Below are 16540 nucleotides of genomic sequence, written 5' to 3'. Positions count from 1 at the left end.
GATCTTGATTGAATGACGAGAAGGTATGAGTGGTCCAAAAGATAAGATCTTGGCAAGTTGGGGTAATTTTTTCCTATGAACTAATTTGGCCACCTCTTGGTGGGTTTTGACCAATTCGTGTCTGAAGCTTGGTTTACAGCCTATTTGGACCTTTTGAACACAATGACACCATCAAATTTTGTAACACCTATGTCCAAATATGATTGTGACTTCAGACCATGTCATAATGCAATGACATACTAAAAGTCTGGCATACCTGCACAATGTAGCAATAAAAACAATCAAATCATACATTTGATTTAAAACAACTTAAATAATCGTTAGAAATGGAGAAGTGTAAAATTCATCAACCTTAACATAGGTCACCCAAAGTCACGAAGAAGACTCACTCATGTATGGAATCCTAAAGTGTTAAATTCTTAATACATCATTCCAATGTTCAAATATAAAAAATGTAAAACACAACGCGAACATGTTTTGAACAATTTTTCCTTTTGAAAAAAATAAAAGATTTGTGGGAAATGGGTTTACCTTGGAGTAGTCCAATTTTACTTTTTTTTTTGGTTGTAGATTTGAACAAAGCAAGTAGAGATTTCCTTATCCGGTTGTTGCAGTGCCTTTTCCATAAAAACCAAGCTGAAAATGGAATTCCCACCACTCTGGGATCCCAAATCACCCATGTCAATGAGCTCTGTTGAGTTCTCTGTGGTTTTGCTCATAAAATGTGTTGGACCAAGATTGATATGATTACATTGGGCCATTTCATCTCAGTCCACACAAAAACCATGATCTTGATGAGTTCTTGGGCTATGATGATATCCCTTGAATACTCCTGCTTCATGTTATCTCGTTCTTGTACTGTCAGTACGTCAAGTTGTAGTCTTGTAGAAAGTAGAAACTATATTGTAGGTAAGTGTGTGTGTGTGGGTTTTATATATATATATATATATATATTATATTGAAGTGGTCATTTTGTGCAGAAGTCTGCTGTCTTAAAGACATCTACACTATGTACATATGTTGTCTGTTTCATCATATCTGATTAGGTTTAACATTTTGCAGTGAGTATATGACATATGTCAAAGAAGCCCTTGAACTGGAGGATACTATAAGAAATTATGAGCGACGCAGTTCTACTGGATGGTTTGCTCTTATCCTGGTCTTTTTCTGTTCTTCTTTTCTGAAATTGTGTGGAATAGAAAATTTATTATGAACTAAAAATGTGATTGAAAAAAGGCATGGAGAACTATAAGATTTTCTTTTTAACTTTTCCCTTTTTTTTTTTGTTGTTGGGTGTTGGGGGGGGGGGGGGAATGCAAAGTCACCATTGGCCAACCACAAACTAAGAGTCTAAATCCCAAGTAGCAAGAATGGTTCTTGTGCCTGTTCTTTGAGATATCCGGAATATGGGGTTGGGGAGATACTACAATCTAGAGGAGACGTCAAAACAGATGGCTTTCCAAATCAAGTCGACAGTTTGGGATTTGGAAGTCCATCTCTTGAGGTTGCATAAAGAATGAAAATGATGGGGTATTGCCAAATGGAGGTTAGGGCTTTGTTTCAGATGGAAAGAGAGAGAGGGCAGGAGAAGAAAAGGTGGTTGACGTCTTCAGCAGCTTTCCAACACATGATGCAACTGGAGTTAGAGGGGATATGGCAGTGACTAAAGAAAAGTTGGATGGGGGAGGCATTGGCTGAGGGCTCTTCGAATACAGAAAGCATGGCAGGGGATGGGCCTTTTTGAGGTGCAACTAGAGTGTCGGTGATGATGTATTCCTTTTTAGCTTGAATGAAAATTTAATAGGATAGTTATATGACCAGCTAGAATGTTTGGTGGTAAATGTTAAAGCAATTAAGAAGCATCCCTGGAGATAAACTCAGTATAATGGATATTAGGATGTTGACGTGGATGGCCGGGCTAGGATTTGGCTTGAGTTCTCCTGGTGTGAGGATGGAACTTCAAGCCAAGTATGGGGATGATCTGGATGGTTTGTTTATGCTATGGAAAACTTAGGTCTTGGGAATGTTTCCAGTGATGGATGGAATTGAGGGTTGAGACTGAAAAGAATTTGGGGATAATGCTAGAAGATGGTTGGGGTGTTCTTAGTTGAATGTCTGCCAGTTATTTTGCAATGTGGGATGGTTACAAGAAATGGGTGGGAAAATAAGATTTTTGGAGGTTTGGGAGGATTAGGAGAGTAGGTGATGAGATGGATCAAACTTATGAGATTTCCTGGGCAGCAGGAATTGTTGAACAAAGATTGAGTTTTTAACTTGAACTTGAAGGGGATGTTCAGAAACTTGAAAGAAAGCTTCAACCAGAATCTCCATGGCTTCACTCTGCATTTAGAGCTGACTGGATCATCATCAAACATCAACCCCCCCAATGAACCACCCGGGTTTCACAGCCAAGGTGTGTATTTGATTAAGCACCACTCTGTCTAATCTTGATTAAACACAAGATGAAGTCTTCACTGGAGAAGAAGAGGGGAGCAGCAAGGATCTTTTCATTAATCAAAATTTTGTGCCTGGTACTTGACCACCATCAGAGAAAACAAACAGCAACCTTTATGAAAGTATCAAAATTAGACTTGTAGAGTGAAATGCCTAACCCAATCCTCAACCTATTAGGTTACTTGAACTGACTGGGGAATTGAGAGAGACTCAAAACTTAGTATTAATCAAACCCCACTAAACAATTTTAAAGAGAACTACTTGGAAAAGTGGATGTCTTGAGACAATTTAAATTGAACCACTGGTTCATTTCAAAGCACCAAAAAATAAGTTAGGAGAAGTAAACCACTAATCCCATATGCAACTTAATTACCCCTACTTCAGGCCCCTAAAGGTGAACTGCTACAATAAAAACCCTTGGGATATATTCAAAGCACCATTGGGATCAAAGGCCCAAGTCCAATATTTGACCCTAGACTTACGATTAAGCAAACAAGTCCAATTTGGTGATAAATCTGCAGCACTTTGTACTGTTAACTGGCAACAAACAGTGATGCATGGGAAATGACCTAAATTATTAGATATATTAATATCAATGAAATAGGAAAATAAAATGGTATCTTTAAATCATTGTAAAATTCTATAAATCACATAGAATGAATATAATAAAATAACTTTATTTCCAGCCAAAATTTTGTGAGCCAGATGAGTCTCATTAAATCACAGATGAAACAAATGAGATAAAATGGGTATGGAAGAGGTCTCATGATGGGAATTTGTCAGGAGGCAAATATATGCAGACAAGGTCATTTACCAGTGCACTGCATGCAGGGACATCACATGAATACAATCTTTTCGGGGATAACATGTGGATGTGCAAGGTTTCTGCTGTTGTTTATTAAACAAAGGATAATGCATTATTATATCTAATATTTACTACTATTATTGGGTCATCCCAGCTTGGCTGGATAGATGAACTTTAGCCCTGTTGCACATTAATTGTAGTTTATTTATAAAAGGTACCAGTGGCATAAATGTTATGCATTGTGTTTCCAGAATGTAGTGACCAAGTATAGTCTTCATTTACAAACTTACCTGCATTCCTTGCAGGAAATATGTTTCAAGCTTCAGACCTTGTCGAACAGGCAAAGTAGGATCGTTTGTTGATGTAACAGGTACCTATCCAATTGCTAAATACTATATTTACTTTGGGCGGGGTCACATGATGTTTCAATTGAATTACTGTTGTCTACTGGTTCTTGCTATTGGAGGTGCTAACTTTTGAACTGCTTAAGGTAGATGCATGATATAATTGCTTCCGTTTCATTAGAACTGATTTTTCTTGTTTGGGGGCTGGATATAGTAATGGATTTCCGTGAAAATGACACATAAAATATAGAACCTAAGTTCTAGTTTATATTTTTGTTTCATCATTCTAGTTTTTATTTGTTTCATCATAAGGTATTCTTTGTAATTTGTGAATTAATTTCTGTTATTTGGCCCTTGTTTTTTCTTTGGTTGGATGTAAGAAGGAAGATGCTCGAGATGGTTGCGTCATCTAGTTCTTCCATTTCTTTTTCTTTTTCTTGAGAAAAAAAAAATGAGCATATGAATCAATGCTCTATTTTATGTTTAGGCACCATTTACCCTCCCCTACTTTTCTCTCTCTCTCTCTCTGTTGGATGTGAGAAGGAAACATATTTTGGCATGGTTGACTAAGGGAAAGAACTACACCTACATTATTATTATATTATTATTATTATTATTATTATTATTACTTCTTCTTTTTTGGGGGGGGGGGGGGGTGAAGTCATCCACGAGTTCCAAGTGTATTATTGGTCAAAATATCATAGCTCTTTCACGAAAGCATCTTGGAATTTTAAAAATGGAAATTGTCTTTTTAACATTTTGTATTGTATTTGTACTGGAATTTTTTTGTATTTCTTATTGTTTTGCATCTATCTTTCTTCAGTTACACATCAACAATAATTGACTAGTTGTGGTTTCTTGGCAAATGAACATTAGTTGCTCTGTTCCTAATTCACATCATCTGAATGTAACCTGACCCCAAAAAAGTGCCTTCCGATATGATCTGAATGATTAGAGCGGTTGCAAACCATAAAATTTTGAAACAGGTCTAAGACCAATCCTTGAAATCATTGTTGGATCTCGCAGAGTTGGTTTGGAGATGTATAGTGAGAGAGCAACTCAAGAAATTCTTGGCTATAATACTTGGTTGCATTTCAGCTGCAATTCTTTTGGCAGAGGCTACTATACTGCCAAGTGGAGTTGATTTGTCTCTTTTCTCCATTCTTATAAATGCTGTAGGAAAGCAAGAAGTTCTTGTACAGGTAAGTTCAGAACTTTACTTGAGCTCTTAGTCTTCCAGTGAGTATCTTTAGGTTGTAAATAATTGAATATTATGAATTTTTCTTTGTTAGAATCAACATTTAAGAGTACTCACTAGAAAGGGAAAAAAAGAAAAAGAAAAAACCGCCCACTGGGTTAAAAATGTTTAGACACTTGAATACTCCATGTATTAAAGTAGACTTTCAGGAAGTTGACCAATAGTGTATTCTTTGAAGAGATAATGCATTCCCTTCTACTGATTGCAAAGTTGGGACTTTTCCTGATGTATTAAAGGCTGTACGGCGGACGATTATGGGACCAGGACCAAATGGACCAGCACTAGATTAGAGCAGCTTAACCCAGCGTATTCAACCCAGCTGGTCTTCTAGAAGGTCAAAAGGAAGTCAAAGCGCTGTTTACGTAAACAGTGCACACCCCATATTTGACTCAAGTGAGAATATTCCTAGAAGATTTTTTGGGCCTAATATCCGAGTGCATGAAAACTTTATTTTTGGGAGATTGAGAAGCTTGGGTTGGTTTCTATTTTAGTCATTCATGAATACATCTGGCTGAAATAGAAAACCTAGTAGATCTTACTGTCTCTCTCTTTTTCACTCGTGATATTGTAGCTTTCTTTTCTCCCTCTAGTTTCTCCTTTTGACCTATTTTATGCTTTTGATTTAGACTTCTCTGTTTGTAACTGTTTGATTAGGTCCTTTTTTTTCCTCCCCCCACAGATAATTGCTTTTGTGCCCCTGATGTATATGTGTGTGTGCACATATTATTCTCTGTTCAAAATCGGAATGCTAATGTTTTACTCGCTGACACCAAGACAAACGAGTTCGGTGAACTTGCTTATGATTTGCTCGTAAGTTCCCGTCATAGATTATGGTAGAGACTTCATCTTATGGATGTTCTGTTATAGGGTGAATAATTATGTTTGCTGCACTTGTAGGATGGTAGCACGTTATGCGCCTCCAATTTCCTACAACTTTCTAAACCTCATTCGACTTGGTTTGGACAAACAAACAATCTTTGAAAAGGTGAGCTTCCTATATCATCTCCTACTTAGTTGATTCTCTCATTCATATTTGATATGTGCCTGTTTCCTAGGCCAACTGGACAGCAGTAGTTTTGGTCTGGCATTCAGGATATAATTTCAAGGATTTGTACGTACCAACTTGAATTTGTATGTTGATGTACCCCGATCGCTACAATTTTCTCTCTCTTCTTAAACTATAAAGGATTTTGGCAACTGGAGAGGTGAAGGATTGAGTAGTTTAGGTCTATGGAGAGGGTGCATGGATATGCATGGGAGGTCTGCCAATACATGGAATCATATATGGATGAATTTGAGCCTGAGTTTTGACGAGTGGCCCACCAACATTGGATTGCCGCATCCTTCCTCGCGCCATAGCTAGGTGTCAGGCACATTAGCATTCTGGAAATTTCATTAGAACCTCATGGAGGTTTACTGTTGTTGCCATTCTGTAGCCACTGCTTTACCACCAGGGTGAAAAGAAAAGAACCGTATTTGTTCTCTTATTTTAGTGTTTTCCATGTTCTTGGCAACTGAGATTTATATTATGTTGTGAGCTCTTGTATGTGTTATCGGTTTTCTGTTTCCAGTTAGATAATTCTTTTCTTAAGAATCATATATGTTCTTTATTGATCTGCAGAGAATGGGAAATATTGATCAAGCTGTTCCTTTCTTTGGGAAAGGATTTAATAAAATCTATCCAGTTATTATGGTTATATACACCTTGTTGGTTGCAAGCAATTTCTTTGACCGGGTAATTAATTTCTTTGGGAGCTGGAAGAGATTCAGATTTCAAAATGAGGCAGATGATACAGATGGATTTGATGCATCAGGAACAATTATTTTGCAGAAAGGTAGGTGGATCCTGGCCTTGTAGTTTTTTAAGGCACAGAATATAAGGTGCTACATTTTATTTGGTGTGAATCATAGATCATTGAAGTGGAAGGAGTGAAACCATAATTGATTCATTTATTCATTCGAGTGATGCTATTAATACAGAGGTTCTTGAATGGTATAACTTTTCTTTTGTTCAGAACGATCTTGGCTTGAACGAGGAAGCAATGTTGGTGAGCATGTTATTCCATTGGCAAGGAATTTCAACAATGATAGTATGGATCTGGAATCGGGCACCAATGAAAAAGTATGTTGTGTCCCTTTACGATGTTATTCTAATGCTTTCAGAGAACCACTGTTTTGAGTCTAGGTTTATGAAGTAACATGGTTCCATTCCCCTTGCATCAATCGTGACAGTATCTAGCTTGTGTTTGAATTTACATGTACTAGGAATCAATAGCCTTTCTAGTTTGTGTTCCACTTATTTTTATGATTGTTTCTTTTTGTTTGTTCTAGTCCTGCTAAACTCAGAAATATTTTCAGGACAAACGTGGTGTTGAAATGAGATCAACCACTGGTTTAACCAAAGAGAGTGGAACGGGGACTCCATCAAAACCTTTGAATGAAAAGATGCAGAAATATGGCCAGAGCAGAGAAACAGTAGTGGACAAATACACTGCCATAAGAGAACAAAGTGGGCAAGTGTCTGCTACAGAGTCAGTGGAGATGAACACAGCCTCTGGTACTGTTTCTTTGCTTGATGCAGCCAACTCTCATAACCGCTCTGGTAACACAGCTGGTGGACCCTCTTCCGGATTAGCCTCGACATGGGAATCAATGAGGACAGGTTTTCAAAATCTTAGATCAAACATTGACGCCAAGAAGTTCCTTCCTCTACGCAAGGTTCAGGAAACAAGACTTATCTCCCATGTTTCCTCTTCAGAGTCCCTTGATGAAATATTCCAGAAACTAAAAAAACCAACTTCAGATATGGAAGATGACACTCATGAAGATTACGATATGGAGATTAGGCATTCAGGTTCCACGAGATAATACATATATTGATTTAAGGAACGTTATTACTTGAGGATTCGTATGAATTGGGCATGTTGTGAAGCCCACAAGAAATGTACAGGATGCAGAAGCTGAGAAGTTGATCCCATGCGATACAATATGCAACTCTCAGTTGTGCAGAAGACAGGAAATAGGAGATGGAATACTATCAACATCTCAACACTCAAGTGTGGAAAAACCACCCATTGTAGAGAATTTTTGTAACACTTGTCATCGAAACAGAAATTTCGCTTTCTGATATGCTCAAGTATATATATATTTTTATTATTTTTTTGGACTTCCGTTCAAGAGCAAGTGGAGAACAGAAGGTGGAGGAACTGGAATAGCCCCCCAACCGAGGTGTGGAAATGGGTCAACTCTTCCTTTCCAAGACAGATGAGGCTTTCTGGATGAGATGGTCGGTAGAACTGTTAACCCTTCTGGGGATAAAAGAAAGGGAACAGGTTACGAAGTAAGACTCAAGTATTGGATATCCACCAGCATCTCACTAACCGCGGTGGGAGCTACAACCCGACCTACAACATTTTCCCGAGATTGTCCAACTGTTCAATCGTCCTCTCCCCCTCACACCGCACTCGAGTCCGGCTCGCCTGGGAGCACAACCACCTTTACACGACGCATCAGTGGTTGACACTTTGGAAAAAAAAAGTTTTCAGAGAACCCCTGTGTTTGTGTAGAAAGCGTTGGTCACCCACTCATGGCTGACGACAACTTTCCAGAACGCTGAGAGTCAAAGAACTGCTGAGCGTTGTACCCCCCTTTTTTTCCCCACCCCCTCTCTTAAAATGGTTTACTAGGCTGGCCAAGCAAGCCCTCTTCTTGTATGGCCCGAGAATTCTCCTAGATATTGCGGGTCAACATATCTGCACTTGGTTCTGTCTTTGACTCAAAAAAAAAAAAAGGGGCATTTTCACCAGTTCCAGCAAGTCTGACCCCACAACCAAATATTCATATCCTCCAATGTGAAATTTTTTAGACCGTCGGGGAATTTTGGACTGTGGGATCTGAAATTTCGATTGAGATTTTCATTCGACGGCTCAAGTTGTTTTGCATCACGGTCCCCTATGATGGAACTTGAAGCAAACCTTTCTGACATGTTGAAGGTCAAATTTGGCTTGCAGCATGCTTTTCGTATAGTAGTGGTAGTTTTTTATTTAGATGTAAGAAGTCTAAGAAAGTCTTGAGTTCAAACCTTTATCTCTCTACATCTTTCTGCCCCTCCTTGGGCCTGTCGACCTCAATTCACTGTGATTGGTTTGAAGATTAAAAAAGAAAAAAAGAAGTTAAAAATTTGCTTGGGATGAATGTGGCCGTCTTTTCGTTCTCCTACTGACGAGGACCCCTTTACCTCCTGCACTGCTAGTAGTGCTGGTGACCTGGAAAATAAGATACTAATGGAAGAACATTGACAACAGAATGCAATGGGACACCCCTGGTGAAAAAGGAAAAGAAACGTCCCGATTCACATTCTTGCATACAAGATGAGGGAGAGGATTAGTCGGTCTGTCAAATGTGTGATAACTATTAACTAATCCTTCTGTTACCGGAAAAAAAGACCAAAAATTACTCTAATGTAAAGTTTCCGTAGTAACTCGTATATAATTTTTCCAAAAACTAACAAGGTTACAAGGACGAGCAATAAAACTTTATTATTGTTATATGGGATATTAAATCGAAGTAGTAGTCAAGCGAGCATTTTAAGACACAGGCTAGTTTTATATATGTATACAAGTTCTATATCATACGTCATTTATATCCCTGTTTCTTCAATATTGTGGATATCAACATTCTTTTTATCTGGACTAACTTCCAGGGGTTATCAATCTCTTACCAAAACCAGTAGAAGGTTTATGGCCTCTGGGTGAAATATTTATGTTACTTAATGTTGCTAAGACAACAAAAACAATGAAGTATGCTAACTTCCCATCCCCAATGCTTAAATTATGGTTTGAAAAAACTGTTGAAATTGCATCTAATCTAATGGATGACTGTAATAGAACAATAGATAATATTTGTAAGTGTTCTAATGGATATTAATGCATTTTATTATAAATAAATAAATAAATAAATCTTTTTATTTTTTATTTTTATTTTGTGTTAGTAACTTAGAAAGAGGGGGATAATCATTTTATATATCCAAAGTTTTTCCTTTATCCCATGAAAAGTTGAAACTCTTGACCTCATACTACAAAATGCGGTTTTCACAACTAAGCCAACTCTTTGAGATTATAAATACAAACACTATTTTTATTAGTTTCGATAAAACCCTTATCAAATCATTAATTCTTCTCTTTTCTCACCAAGAATGAAAGTAAACAAAATTCTATATGCATATACAATAATATAATATCTCAATTTGGTGATTGAGATGTAGTGATGTATCATGGGCTTCAAAGGGCAGCAGTGCTGAATCTCTAAGTTTGGGTGATGGTGAGTTTAAAGGATGAGAGAATTATTTACTAGTTCCGGGGTTTCTTTTCTTCTTCCATTTCTATTTGAAGCAGTAGTGTTTTTATATATGAGGATAGGGATACTGAATATGCAGTCTTGCAAAGGTCAAATTCATAATTTCTTCACTAAAAAGTGTAAGTCTTTACCACTCTATAGATTCCGATTAGGCCCGGACATTTGAATAAATTCATGTTTTCTCATCCATCCCAAATATTTTATCCCAAGAAGGAAAAACTCTTTGTACATCCAAAGACTTCACTTGGTGTCTTCGAGGGTGATTGGTTTCGTGGAGGAGGAAAGGCAAGCTCAGGTTAGGTTGCCTAATGGGGACTGATGTTTATCTTTTTGTACATTCAAAGACTTCATTAGGTGTCTTCAAGTGCTACTGGTAGAGGACGAACAAGCTAAGGTTGGGTCGTTAATGGGGGTTTGCCAAACTCTTTATTTTACTAAAGTTTTTTCTTCTCTACACAGATCGTCTCCACCTAACTGCCCATCCTCCCATGTCCAGTCTACCCCTCCAAACATGCAAGCTTAGGTAGAGAGGACCTGCAACCTCCAAGGATGAGAAGAGGGTGAAGGAAGGTGTAAGATTGGTGTTTAAATTTAAGATCTCTTTATTCTTACTACATCTACATAATAGGAGTTACTGCCATTATGCAAAATGCACGCTAATAGGGCCTGTTTGGTTACTTGAGTCTGTAGATTTCAAAAATCTAAAGATTTCAAATCTATAGACTTCAAATCTCTGGAGTCATGGTTCATTAAATTAGTTGTTTGGTTAGCTTGAATTTTTTGAATGAAATTTGTAGATTTATCTTTAAAAAATATTTATTGAATTATAGTTCAAATGCTTAACGCTTTGATAGTAGGGGTGAAATCCAGAGATTTCACCTCATACCCATAAAAAGGTGAATCTCTAGATTTCATGAATCTAGAGATTCACATAACCAAACAGGTAAAAATCTCTCATTTGTGAATCTAGAGATTTCAAATATCTGGATTCACGTAACCAAACAGGCCCGATCAATCCTGATGATTAGAAAAATCCCAGCTGCCTTTGAACCTAGATTACCAATTTCAATTGAAATCAGATCTGAGTCGACTGACTCAACTCATCCAATCCTAATTTTAAAAGAGTCACGGAGACCGAGTCAGTAATATATATATATATATATATTTTTTTCTTTCTTTCCGGTCAGCGAGTGAGTAGGGTCAAATTTTACAAACCCATGTTCCTTGCCCTCAAAGGCAAACAAACCGACTCGGCTCATCCAAAATGTTATACTTTGACAGTTGACCCGGATGATTCTTTGGTTCTATTTTCCCGTCGAAAATCTAAACCATTTTCCATTCCAACACGTTCATTTCATGAGAGATGGGAGAAGGAAGAGGAGAAATAATAGAGAGTTTCACGAAGAAGCAAAGACAAATTAAATACAAAACAAACTGTTTTGTTCCTTTGAAACTTACAGCGTAACACACAGATTGATTGTATCATTTGTATTAAAAAAGAAAAAAAAAATCTTGTTAAGACGTAAGAAAGAAAAATTATCTCATTGTCTTGGAGTGCAAAAGCATCTTCTTGGTCTTCTTCCCGGTAGAACGAAGCAGCTTCGACCAAAACCCTGCTTTCTTCTTCTCATCTGAAGCTTCAACTGCATTTCTGCTTCTCTTTTTCATTCTGGGAACGAACGTAATCATGGATCGGCTCTTCAAGAACATACCTCTATCCTTTCCATCCGAAGAAGCAAAACCATGGCCATGTACTGGAGAAGAATTAGAAGAAGCTGCACCAGAAGAATAAGGTGAAGAAGACAAAGATGAAGAACAAGATGAACCCTCGGTTCCCGTAACACTAGTACTGCTATTATATTTTGAAGAAAGCTTGGTGAGCTTCTCTGTAAGACAGTAAGAGCAAACACCGGTTGTCTGTCTGTGCTTGAGGTGTTTCTTGCACCTCATCTGTGTTTCAACCCAACCCATCTCAGAAAAACTCCCAACTCACAAACGCTTCCAAGTGTTTCAATGGTGTGAATCCTGCGTGAATCCTGTGTGAATCTCTGTCGATCTGTTTCTTTCTTTTCTTCGTTCTTAATGAACCTTTCTCTATATATACAAAAGGTACAGAGAGAGAGAGAGAGGCAAAGATAAAAAGAAAGATACGAGCATACGAGGAAGGTGGCGGTGTGAGGTCTCTCTGCTTCTTCCGAGATGGTTCGTTTGGGCCCTTAAAATAGGGGACTTTTCGTATCGGATTTGAATTTGAAAAGGTCACCGAAAGACGGAGTTGATGGACGGCTGTGATGCGTAGGATGATGAAAGCCGGGCCATGTGGCGGAGTATTTCGGAGAAAGAGATAAGAGAAATTGAGAGAGAAACTTCTTCGCTTACGTACAGGGTAAGGTCGCACGTGATTGGAATTTTGTTCAACCTCCGACGCCATAAGACTCGTTAACAGTAAACCGTCATTAACATAGTAATTGAAGACGCTTATTAGAGTTGAAAGGTTGACCGGTTCATGTGCACGGCTTATGAAATTGTCAGTTCAGTCCGGTTCGGGACCACGCAATGAAATAATTTGCACAAGAAACGACGGAGTTGTTAGTGTTGGTGGATATTGTTGGAGCTAGTGCAACTGGTACGCCCTATGATATATTTATTTATTATTTTTTTTTGGTAAACCCTATGATTTATTTTTTACGGAATGATAATAAAAGTAAAAAAATATTATAACTCGTGAAGGTATTAGAGAGGTATAATATGGAATATCTTTGTGGAGGAACTCATATGCACGGGCTGATGTCCCCTTAATGGACGACTGAGATCGAGCGATCCGGGCGCTTGAGCACTGAATCCAACGGATAACACCTCCCTAGGTAGACATCTCACCTTATGTTCACGTATTTTCATACTCGTGTTCCCTTTGCGTTTGATTGGGAATTGGGCAAGAGAATGTTAATCATCTTTCGTGGTTATTATAAATTATAATAACGTGGGTTTAGAGTTTTATCCAACTTTAACAATTGAAAGATCTTCTTAGTCCACATTCCCTATTCTCCGAGGGACACGTTACACGTACGTGCATGCTTCATGTATGAGCATAGAAAAACAATTTGCAATTTGCCAAATTTCGGCCGTTTCAGTGAGACGCGAACTGAAATAGCCTTTGAAAAATGAGACTAACGAATGTTGTTGGAAATCGTTAGAATCTCGCTGAAAAACAGCCGAATTTGCAAAATGTCGGAGAAAGTTTGCGGCAAACAACTTTTTTTCTCTATTTAAACCCTAATTCTTTCTCTCTCCGATTCACTTTTCTAAATTTTTCTGTTCTTCTCTTCAAAGCAAAGATTTGTAGAAATAGAGGGTGCAAAAGAGAAGAGTACAACAAGATCTCTTGAAAGATTTGTCGAAAATCATGGGACAAAAGTCATAGAACACGAAAGTCTTTGATCGATGCTTTCTACGAAGGAGGTGGGATCGATTTTGTACGAGAGAAGAACATTTCCTCTGTTCAAAGTCTTTACACTTCTTAGCCCAAGTTTACTCACTCGTCGCCTGCCGGAACCACAAACACATAAAGACATTGAGAGAGAAAGAGCAAGAACGAAGAAGCTCAAAATCCACACAACTTGTAAAGAACTTTTGAACTCCTCTAGTGATCCAGATTTTTGAACTCTCCTCTCTGTGATTCAGGTTTTGCTGATCACGGGAAACAAGTTGAGAACTTGGGATAACCCCTGGGTTTATTAATTTAACCCCATTCACTTGCTCATGTGATTAAGTAGTCCCACACTTCCACGATACCACCTTAGTCTCCTTCTCCACTCTCCTGTTGTCGATTGAAAGCAACCGAAATAACCTGAAATGTCACCGACCTTCCGAGATTTTGCTTGTTTCACTAGCCAATGAACCACCGAAATCCGGCTAAGTATCGCACCTAGTGTATAAGCAAATATATTGTGACTTTTATTAAAGGAGGAGGTTCATGATATCCATACATTCGACCAACATCTTAGAAACAAAACCCCGAGGGTTGGTTTCATTGGTAACAAACTAACACTTCTAAGTAGGACATCACACTTCAAATCCTCTTCAAGTCAAAGATGAAGCCTTGTTTTATATTATATAATACCCCATCCTCATCCTCATCCTCATCCCCAATACATAAAAGCTCATATTCTACAAAAGAAACATCTTATAAACAAGAGATTAAGAGTTGGTATCTCTTTTGTTGGAAGTGTGACTAAGGCTTTCTAATTGAAATCAAAATTTCTCTAATTTCTTTATTTTAATTATATTTTATTATCTTATAATTTTATATTAGTTTTCTCTCTGGTGTTAAATTGGTTTCCTAAGTTAAGTTTTTCTTTTTTCTTCTTCTTTTATATATATATTTCTATTTGGAGTGTGATTTACTTAGATTGTAATTATATATACTCTGTTAGGGCCTATGAATGAAATAAGATATTCTAAATAATCATTTATTCAAATTCCAACATGGTATCATAACTTTATAGTTTAAAAAATTGGACCCTAATTCAATGAAGAAAATGAACTAGGGTTCCCATAAACCTCTTATATTTTATTTTCCTAGATTTGATTATTGTGTTTTCATTTTGTTTGGGTTATATCCAGTCACTTTTCTTCTTGTTTTAGTGCATTATTGGAATTTGCGTTGAAATTGATATCTATTATCCTTTGTATATTTGTCATTATTTTTGCAAATTTTCCCTTTAGAGGTCTAACATTGCTATATTTGATGTTTGACTTACACAAAACATGATCTCTATTATCCTTAGAGATTTACCCTTACCTTGACAATATTTTGGAGATCTAACTTTACTGGTAGATTTGGGGTTTAACTGCGCATAACTTGATCTTTATTACCTTTGGAGATTGTCCTTATCTTGGTAAAATTTTCTTCTCTAGATCTAATGTTGTTGTAGATCTAAAGTTGTATTTTTTCCTGCTGTACTCTAGCAATTACCCTCTAAAATATATTTCTTCTCAAATTTGTGCAGAAAATGATATTTTCGATATTTGAAGATTTTACCTTTTTCCTTGGACGTTTTTCTTTGAAGACCTAAATTTGCAACAAAGATGTGGACAAAGCCAAATAAAAATTAACAGACATTTTCTTAAACAAAAATTAGAAAGTGGTCATTAATTTGTGAAGTCCGAAGATTGAGTTGTAGATATTTATCTGGACAGATGTTTATTTCTATCTTGACCAAGTTGAACATGTGTGATATCTATGCCTCAACCTGGGGGTGGGGGGAGTATTAGAAGTATGACTGAGGTTACCTAATTGGAATAGAATTTTCTTTGAATCTCTTATTTAATTATATTTTATCATCATATATTTTCTATATTGATTTCGTATTTGGTGTTAGATCGGCTTCCTAACAAGTCTAGGTTTAATTTTCTACTTGTTTTGTAGTTTTTCCTTACTCAGAGTGTGATTTATTCAGATTATAACTATAATACTCCATTGAGGACTATGAATGAAATAATACATTATGGAACAATAATTTCTTCAAATTCCCACATCAGTTAGTGTTAAGAGATCTTTTTCCAAATCTTGAAGATCCCAGTTAAATTACTCCACGTAAGCATACGCTGGGCCAAACACTTTATTCCTTAAAAAGAGAACATATCTGCCGCATTTTCTCACAACTCACATGTTACCTATTAGGCAAATTTATTTAGGGCCTATGTGGTTACATGAATCCAAGGATTTGAAATGAAATGAGATTTCAAATTTATTGATTCATGGTTCAAAAAATTAATTGTTTGGTTAACCTCAAATCTATTGAAGTTCATAAAGTTCCGTTGGATTACTCCGCATGAATCAGCAAATTTTATTAATTTTATACTATGATAGAATCCATGGATTTCACATAATACCCAACAATGACTTAATTCACGTGTTTAAGCAAAAAAGTGAAATCTCTAAATTTCATGAATATAGGGATGTTTTACAATCAAATTGGAATAAATTTCCAATTCATGAACCAAGGAATTTGAAATCTCAAGATTCAAATAATCCACGAGTGAGATAAGTAATCTTACTACGGAAGTCAAATGTACTTCAACCCTACTCGCTTTTTTGGAAGGAAAATCCATAGTGGTCCCGTTTGTGTTCCTCGAAATTCAAACATGCATAGACTTTGGGAGAATTAGGGAATAATGTGCTACTCTAGAATACTAGATTCAACAAATTTATTCTGCTTATATCGAGGATTCACTGTACCACCAAAAAATATTGAAAGTTGTAACAATGGTCTTAGAATAATACCTAACTAAAGGAATTAAGCCAGAAGAAAACGCCTTAAT

At 36.9% G+C, this 16540-nt stretch overlaps 1 protein-coding gene across 2 annotated transcripts in view; it reads left to right on the top strand.

Moving 5' to 3' along the window:
- The window catches only part of LOC149026672 (uncharacterized), a 34089-nt gene extending 26058 nt beyond the window's left edge, over positions 1-8031 (top strand). For both annotated transcript variants that reach the window (XM_089155234.1, XM_089155228.1), the window contains exons 7-14: positions 1063-1143; positions 3565-3629; positions 4630-4805; positions 5541-5671; positions 5759-5846; positions 6483-6696; positions 6877-6983; positions 7220-8031. In XM_089155234.1, coding sequence (XP_089011360.1) covers positions 1063-1143; positions 3565-3629; positions 4630-4805; positions 5541-5671; positions 5759-5846; positions 6483-6696; positions 6877-6983; positions 7220-7729 — 1372 coding nt within the window. In that variant the 3' untranslated portion in view covers positions 7730-8031. The remainder of the gene's footprint in view (positions 1-1062; positions 1144-3564; positions 3630-4629; positions 4806-5540; positions 5672-5758; positions 5847-6482; positions 6697-6876; positions 6984-7219) is intronic.
- Positions 8032-16540: the final 8509 nt, after the last annotated feature.

Source organism: Hakea prostrata, chromosome 1 (assembly GCF_041222555.1).
Source record: "Hakea prostrata isolate BN-2017 chromosome 1, UWA_Hpros_2, whole genome shotgun sequence".
In the NCBI taxonomy this organism is placed as follows: domain Eukaryota; kingdom Viridiplantae; phylum Streptophyta; class Magnoliopsida; order Proteales; family Proteaceae; genus Hakea; species Hakea prostrata.
Note: the sequence above shows the minus strand (reverse complement) of the source record. Positions and strands in the feature narration are given on the sequence as shown.